At 51.4% G+C, this 8,735-nt stretch overlaps 2 protein-coding genes across 2 annotated transcripts; both read right to left on the bottom strand.

Moving 5' to 3' along the window:
- Positions 1-2,733: 2,733 nt before the first annotated feature.
- V2A60_004272 (HAD-like domain-containing protein) lies at positions 2,734-3,603 on the bottom strand (the record flags this gene model as incomplete). Its single annotated transcript, XM_083255593.1, has 1 exon — positions 2,734-3,603. One exon carries the CDS (start codon positions 3,601-3,603, stop codon positions 2,734-2,736), a length of 870 nt encoding a protein of 289 aa, XP_083111719.1.
- Positions 3,604-4,213: 610 nt separating this feature from the next.
- V2A60_004273 (alpha/beta hydrolase family protein) lies at positions 4,214-5,425 on the bottom strand (the record flags this gene model as incomplete). The annotated part of the gene is made up of 1 exon (XM_083255594.1): positions 4,214-5,425. The coding sequence occupies one exon, from the start codon at positions 5,423-5,425 to the stop codon at positions 4,214-4,216; it is 1,212 nt and encodes a 403-aa protein (XP_083111720.1).
- Between the last annotated feature and the right edge of the window lie 3,310 nt (positions 5,426-8,735).

The following is an 8,735-nucleotide window of genomic DNA, read 5'->3' on the forward strand; positions in this document are numbered from 1 at the left end:
GAAGTTGGCTGCCACTTGAACCTCTTCTTGGTTAATTGAAAAGCCACTTGTCTGCGTACGACGCACGGAATGCCTTCCGGCTTGCCATCCGGCTTGTGAAGCTACTGCAACACAATGCAGGCGACCGGGCGGTCGAGCGGGACCAAATAAAAGTGGCCGCCTTTTTGGTAAGAACTCTTTGAGAGAGAATCGGCCATTGTTGTTGGTGCCCGCTCCATAGCCCAGCTCAAAAAGGCCTCAAGACTAGTCGACTTTTCCTCCATGCTACCCAGTAACTTTTGTTTTTGGCATACTCTGGACCTCCGATTGGCCCTCTGCGGTCGTGACTCGCATTGACTTCACGGCATTGAAGACGTACACACTGTAGCACTGCATTGATTTATCGTATCTAGGATGTAACTGCGTGCGTCAGTGCTCGTACCACGCTTGCATACACTTGCATGCCAGTAGCTGTCGCGGATTGAATAGATCATCGAAAACGCCTTGGCTTCTCTCACCAAGGCAATCACATCAATCTCGCTTCCCTAGCTCTTCTCGCTTCCCCGGATACTAGTGGTGCTGCACGATGTAGCTGGGGGGGGCGTCATGTGTCAGGGTCAAAGGTCCTGGCCAATTTCAGTCTATTTCCGTTGGTTAGAATGTGGCGGTTTGAAGAATGCGGCTTTCTTTTTTTTTGTTCTTCACCCAGTTTCATTTTGTTTCTCGAGATGAATGATGGTGCTTTTTCTCCGTTTTAATATATGCGCGACCGCTCAGGCTGGTGCAATGATCCCTAATATGTACTCCTTCTTCCTCGACGACAGCACAACTGCCGAGCAATGGGATCTGGCCCTGCAGGGTACACATGTACAACCGTCGCGAACTAGGCGCTGCGTGGATACCCAACCCCTATTCCATTGTTTATGTCTCTACAGATTAGAGGGCGATCATGCGCCAGGTACCGCGAATTCCGGCCCAGTACGGAGTACATGCATCACCTACTATTATGTAGTTCTGTCTACCTGTCTGCCGACCTCGGGAGGGTTACCGGAAGCTGAGATGGTGAGAGCCAGGGCCAGGGCGGACAGAGCTCAGATTCTAATGCGCATGAGATGGGACAGCCACTGTCACAGTGCGCCCTGCGCTGCTGTGAGCGTCGCATTCACAGGCTCACATGCTCGATGAAGTCTTCAATCGGGAGCTGAAAACTCAGGGACGCTGTTTTTGACTTTCTTGGATCGTTTGCCGGCGCGGTAGTATCATGCATCCCGCAACCTTGGGTCTGTTGATTATTCTGTGTACCAAGCATCACAGCTGCGCGTTTTAGCGTAACCGGCGTGCGTCGGAGCCAAAAACAAGGTTGCCTATAGCATGAGGGAGGGGCTCGGTGTGTAGCATGGGGCACAATTATGCAGCGTAATCACTAACCTCTCCCTAGCCCTGTATCAAGGATACCTGAGCCAGGCAGGCCGAGAAGTATTCGTACTATCCTCAATCTCATTACTTATAGAGTGTACTAGTAGAAATCGAGCTTCATTGCCGCGAGTTCCGGAGCCAGCAGTCTTGTCCCACGTCTCGGAAAAAGTTGTATTCTGGTTCTTGTCAAGATCTGGATTGATTGCATCTCAACCGTTTCATATCCTACCCCAATATGCCTTACATAGCTTCACGGCCTCTAGGGTAATAGGTGCATTTTGTTCGACGCCGAGCAGTTCCTTTGAGCAGATTAAAATCTTTTGAAGATCCTTCAATTAGTTGTCGTCTACATCTAAAGATCCTCCACTACTATATAGTGACTCTGTAATTCTTCCGACGAGGCGACTTTGTGATGCGGTTGCTTTCGACGTCTCATCTCAATTTCCAAAGAGTTAACGCAACATATGCACCGCGTGCTGGGCATTTTCAAACACCACAGCAATTGATGCTACTGCAGATATATCCCAGCGAGTACGCACGCTCGGGCTGGTCTGATGCTCTCGACCTCTCGCTGAACAGAAACACCTTCTCAGGCGCTCTACCTGCATTCAATACGACCAAGGGAAGTCTACAGACGGAGTAAGCTTATGCTCTAACTTATGGCTTCTGAGATGAACGGCCACATCAGCATAAAGCTCGTAACAGAGACGCTTGTCGATTACTATTCCCCGGGTATGGCAGCGACCATGCCCTTACATTTGGCTTCACGGCCCGACGACCACGAAGCCTCTCGATTCAGTGACAAATTTGAGAGTTCGAAGTGGCTCGTGTGCTCGGGTCGTATTTTTATGACTGTAAAAATTTCTGTTGTTTTGTAAAATGGATTGAATTCATCGATCTGATTCCATTGATCGATAGTACGGCAAATCAGTATGCAATGACTGAAGTCAATAGCTGAAGGTCCTAAATTAAGAGCTCGGAGTATTTTCGTATCTCAGTGACGCCTCATGACTGGTCTGTGAGCTGTAGACAGCATACGTCGATTACGCCCTGGATTCTTGACGAGTAACACCCACACAGCGATCGAGGTGACCAGAATTGCCTAGATATCCCGGTCTTCAGAAGTCATAAAACGCCGTATGCTAAGTTACACTATTGTCAAATACTCTGACGTTACTATCAAAACGTCTGGTGATAGCCAAGATAGGCAAGTCACGAAGCAATCACCAGGGAATACAACATGTTTATGGTGAAAAAATAGGGATACAGGTTCCTCAAACTAGAGCTCAACGTGTCTTTTGTCTCAAAAAGTTCATCTTGAAAGCCATCATCGACTATCTATACCTTGAGCTCCTCAAACCGCTTCGCCAGCGCGACAAACCCACCCTCATCCTCCTTTATCCAGAGATCAACCCATGTCTTGGCCTCTGCCAGCTTGTCCGCATGCCACTCCTCTTCCCTCCGCCTCTCCACATACACCGTCCGAAGACCGACATTCCTCGCCGCCTCGAGATCGGCCATGTGCGCGGCGACCATGGCCACTTCCTCAGGCCGCAGGCCCAGCTCCCTGGCGGCACCGAGGTACGTCTCGGGCGCCGGCTTGTAGGCCCTCAGCGACTCGGCGCAAAAGAGGTGCTGGAAGCCCAGATCCCCAAAGTCGTTCAGGTCACGCAGCAGGCCTGTGCTGCCGTTGCTGAGCGTGGCCGTCTGCAGGCCTAGCGGCGGCGCCGCCAATGTCTTCAGACCCTCGACGGTGTCGGGCCAGGGCGTCAGCCGGTGCCACACGAGACTCAATGACTTGAGCTCGGACTCTGAGAATAGGTCTTCAAGCTGCCACTCCTCTAGGATATCAACCAGGCTCTCGTACAAGTGCTCATCGGTCGTCTTGAACGTGGCCGCATCCTGGACGCCAGCCCGCGCCTGTGACCGGACAAAGAGCCAATACGAGGATCTCCATGCATCGGCGAAGCGCGCCATCCAGTTGTCCGATTCAGCTTCCTGGCCAGCGTAGTTGGCATTGAGATACTCGAGGCGCTCACGCAGCTCAGCAGACGGGGCGCCAGGAGCCTCGCCATCAGTGCTGAGCTTGCGGTGGATGCGCAGCTTCAGCTCGTCAATGACTGAGGTGCGCCAGTCGACGGTCGTCCCGAAGACGTCAAAGGTGAGCGCCTTGACGGACACGAGCGGGGAAAGAGAACCTGGTGACATTTCTTGCAATTCGTTGATGCTGTCTTCTTGGGTTAAACATTCGCGGGAAAATCGGCGTTGGTTCGATGCCCCGGCTTTCGACTATCGCGGGGCACGTTGCGTCATATATATACTATGCTATTAAGAGTTCGTCTTGCGGCGCTCAAAGGCGTGCCAGCCTGCGGACTTGAATTGTTATGCGCTAACAACTCAAATACTTTGGTTAGGCTATTTTCCGAAGTGTTCTGTTGAATTGCACGCCGATGACTCAGGCCGTAGCGGTCAATTGAGAGGCGTTTTTAGTGAAAACAGCAGCATCATCATAAAGCCGGGCGCGCCTCCGCTAGCCGTCAGCTCAGTGGCCGCCTATTTCGGTGACTTGGCTCAGATCAACAAGACGATGAGTAGGCAATTAATTGACCATCAAATTCAAAGAGGCAGGTGAAATCGTGAAAAACATGTTGCATAACATGACCCCTTTTATTATTTTATATGACATGATACTGAGCGGCAGTTAGTAGTTGACGCTGGCGCAATGAGTTCGCAGGAGGTCCTGGAACCTGACTTGTTCGACAAAACTGTATTGACTATACTAAAGTTAAATTAAGCGATGGAAACAACTCATGTGCTATCAAGACTCAGCCGGTGCTTTGACAAGTAGCAGATTGAAAGGTTGTTCGGTCCGCACGCTACATTTGCCAGGCGTGACTTGATGAGCGAAGCGTTCGTCAATCCACGCAAGCCACTGCGGCGCCGCCGCCGCGATCACCGGCGAATGCTCCATCGCCGGATACTCTAGCAAGTGAATTTCGCTGCCTATTCTGCAAGCGTCTTCATACACCAGGCGAGTCGATTGAGCAAGGACGGCGGTGTCATTCAGGCCTTGGACAACGAGCACTGGCTTGGAGCTGCAATGCCCAGCCATGGCGGGAGCCATTTCATTTTCCCACTTCTGAAACTTGTCATTATCGTCCGAGACGCCTGTTGACGAAACAATCTCGTCCCTTTTCAGGTCAGCGCTCAGGCTCATCAGACCACTGAAGCATAACTGAGCCTCTTCGGCCACAGGGATGCGGTTGCGAAGAGGCGCGGCGAGCACGGTCAGGTTGTAGTCTGGGACCACACGCTGCAATGCCTTTGCGTGGTATGCAGCATAGCCTAAGAAGGCGCCGTCGGTCTCGAGGTTGAGCTTGAACATGGACCAAAGCCGCGCAGCAGGGGCGAGCGAGACTGTTCCTAGGAAGTGCTCGTCGCGGGCGACCAGATGGCTCTCAGACAGCTTCCATACCGTGGCGCCGCCCTGCGAATGCCCAACACTCATCCAATCTTTGGAAAAGATGTGAAGAGCTTTTCGAGCCGCGACGATAGAGTAGTACACATCATTGGCCTGCGCAATGTAGCTTCCATACTTGTGCAGCGTGAAGTTGTTGCCAAGACCAGCGTAGTCTGTCGCTACCACGGCGTATCCCCGTTCGATGAGCAGCTTCCAGCTTTCATAGTCATAGAGACTCGGCCCGTTGGACGGTGCACAGCCATGGTAAATCCCGCTTGTGCCATGTGCGTACGCGACGAGCGGGTACGTGGTAGAGTTGCCCTTCACTGGCGAGAAGGGGAGTGCAATGAATGCTGTAGCAGGTACCGGTGAGCCATCGAGGTCCTTGGAGCTGTATTGGAGGCGGTAAACGCTTGTTCCGGATCTGACGTTCAATCTTGTCGGATCTAATGGCTTGATCTTGAGCACGTCGCCAGGGCTCGACGTGCTGAAGTTTGAGCTGGTATCATAAAAGTCAAAGTCAAAATTATGGCCAAAAGCCCCGAGATCCTGCTGGTTGGCGGCGGCCATGTTTTGCTGGCATGCATCACCACAACCATTCGCAATCGCAAAGTCTCGAGTAACATTGAAATTGGATGCTGACTGCGCCAAAATTTGGGCGAGGAGCATTAGAACGGCAAGAAAACAGCGAATCATGTTTGAAAATCGATATTTCATCGGAGCTTAGGAGTTAAAAATTGCAAGTTGATAGACAAAGAGTTGTTGAACCGTCAATTCTTTATACTTGGTCAGCCGGCGGGTTGCAACAAAACCTTCCGGCTCTTCGGCGATCGACGCGGCAGTTGAGGCGGCACTATCCCGCGACAAAAAAAAGAGGCCTACCACTATGGCATTCATCATCCGACCAAGTCATTCGCGCACCGAGCTCAGCACCTCATATAAAGCCATCGAAGCCGGTTACTTTCTTGTCTAGAAACGAGTCATGGGCAGGCAGGCAACTCTCGAATAAGTGCACCAAGATCGTACCAGTACAGGGACTGGCCATCTTGTCGAGCTTCCCAAGCCGCGTCAAATATAGCGCTCAGCCTCTCGCGAAACCGACTCGAGTAACTTGAGATGGGGGACAGGAACGAGAGATACTCTGCCCTTTCGCTTTTGCTCTCGAGCTCGAGGCAGGCTACTATCAAGGGAAAGTCAACACACCGAGGAATAGACCCAGTGACCAACGCAGTCGTCTTGAGTGATGTCAAGATGTGTGATGAGATGGCTTCCGCGACGTTGTCCTGTGAGCCGGAAGTGTACCTCAGTCGGTGCAGTACAAGGCGAGCAGCGTTTCGAAGGCCCTCGGCTTGACAAAGCATATGAGCAAGTTCCGTAGACGTGAACTTGCCAGCTCCAATGCCGACTCGGCCCTCAGGCATCCATGAACAAATCTTTACCTCCAGTGCGCGGTGGACCTGTTCGAATTGCGTCGGTGCAGCCGAATCGCCTTCAACTTTCCCACCCTCCATCTTCAGCTGGAAACTCAACTCTGCCACATCATGCAGAAGGGGCAGAAGACTGTGCGATATACCCACATAGCGATCAACGTAATCTTGACTGTGGATATCTCTGTAGCGCAAGGTGGGAGGCTCACAGAACATCAGGCTTTCGGCAATGTCAGTCAAGACAAGACAAGACATGAGAGAAAGATCCTCTGACGATACTTTATGGAACAAATCATCTCTGATATATATTGGTTTCACCATCTCCAATGTCTGACGGCAAATCGCTCTAGCGTCAGCCACCTGCAGCTTCAGTGTAAACGTAAGGATAATGGTTCCAAGGACGATACAAAGACACATTTCACGTGCATTCGATGGCTTCAAGGAACGCAAGGTAGCCACTGCCTTTGTCGCATGGTTATACATCCTTTCGAAATATCCCGAATGAACCTTGTCTGAGCCTGGTGCCGGAGAGGCGACATCGCAATCATCTCCCCACGACATGGCGCTCGCCGTGAACGCATGACCCAATTTAGACGGAGAGCCATAGAGCTGCTCAGCCAAGTATTTTCTGTGCGCATCTCCAAAGCTCGGCCCGATGATGAACTGCTCCACAAACTCTTCACCCAGGATACTTTGTTTCAAAAGGGTCGCCTCGGGGCTCGGCAGTTGGAGATCGGCCACAACGCGATCAATCATTGCGGACGTCTCGTGCGCTGCTAGCGTTTCCACCGCAGGGTTCTGCAAAGAGCCATCGCGCTCCTGGGCGGCCGAGGCAGAATGCTCATTCTTTGGTCGTCTGCCAGGGCGCTTGGGAGCGCGTTTGCGAAGACATTCGTGGTTGAGTCGGATGCATCTGTCGCAGCTGTCCGAGTCAGGGGCACGGATGCAGCGCTCTTTTATACAGTAGCAGCGGTCACAAGACCGCGGAAGCTGCGACGCATGCATTCAGAGAGAAGTCTTGATACATGAGCGTCAGAATTTTGAGAGAAAGATAATGGTGAGTCGTTTGTGTAATGATGTGTGGTGGTTCGCAATGCGTTAGCGTTTGGGTTCGACAACGCTGAGCTTGTTTTTTTTTGTAATTGAACGGCGGGCGCCGTATGCTTGGAATGGCAACAGCTAGATACTTAGGCAGGAAACATCATTATTCCATTATCATAGAGAGCCAATTGTCAGTTATGTTGGTGATCGGGACAAAAGTCGTTCCGTGGCGCGCCTAGCTGCTTGAAATCCCCTAGGGGCTCCTCCGTGTTACGCTATTGTTACGCTTTTGTAACGCCGGCATAGATACTTTGAGCAGTGCGCACATACATGGCAAGTCTACGCATGGAGTCGATGGCTTCCAACTGCTCTTGCATAAGTAGCGTACAGTCTCCATGCTTGGCTAAATATTATAGTAATAAAGTGTCTGCAGTCCGCCAAGGCTTGTTCTTGTAATTAGAAAAGTAGTCTCAATTTTCGACGAGAGTCACAAAAAGACGCCATGACGGCTTTTGTAACAATGATGGAACAAATTAATCATGAGCTAAGCACGGCGATATCAAGGTTATTTGGTCAATCATCTTAAGCAGTTATGTCGCGCGGGTGGTCCAAGTCCGCGAAACTCCACGAGCCAGCCACATCTATATGCATGCACAGTGCAGGCGGTCGGCGACGCGAGCAACAGAGGTCAAGTCTACGGCGATACTTACTCATGTACTTCAAACTGTCTATACTCTACGATCAGACATTGCCATGTTGGGGTCTGCTGGCGCTCGCTCGTTAGAACCTTCTGTGTGCACAGAAGCCATATACTCGAGGCTGCTCTTCTGGCGCAGCATCCACCGGCTTGTGATGAAATGATCATAGGGCTCGGCTTTTACTTATTGCTACATCTAATACCACGTTCTGTTCCATGGATAGAAGTAGACAAATGTTGTCCCAAGGATATTGCCGTCAACCCGATCGACTGCCTTCCGAAGCGCTTCACAATCAGACATGGCCGACACCAACTCACCATGGGCACGCAAACCGCTCGAAATTCACTGTGACATGGGCGAGACATTTGGCAACTGGGCCACGAGTGACAATTAGGTCATTATGTTGCATAGTACCTACCTCTCCATTTCCTGGAGTTCGACGTCAGTGTCCCCAATGGTCATGTACAAGACACTCAAGGCTACTCGACGTCACGGCATCAGGGCGCATCCGTCACATCTTGGTGTGCAGGGCTTCGACCGACGTTGGAGAGCAATGGAAGAGCTAGATTTGTAAAAAATGGCCATTTACCAGATAGTCGTTCTCGCGGTCTTTTTTTATATCCTCCCATGAGGCCTTGTATGGCGTCATGGGCAAAAACAGTGCGATAGGCGAAGCAATGTGTCCCGCCGCAATGCGCTTCACGTCTACCAAAG

This window comes from Cordyceps javanica, chromosome 3, assembly GCF_051103115.1.
Source record: "Cordyceps javanica chromosome 3, complete sequence".
Taxonomy (NCBI): domain Eukaryota; kingdom Fungi; phylum Ascomycota; class Sordariomycetes; order Hypocreales; family Cordycipitaceae; genus Cordyceps; species Cordyceps javanica.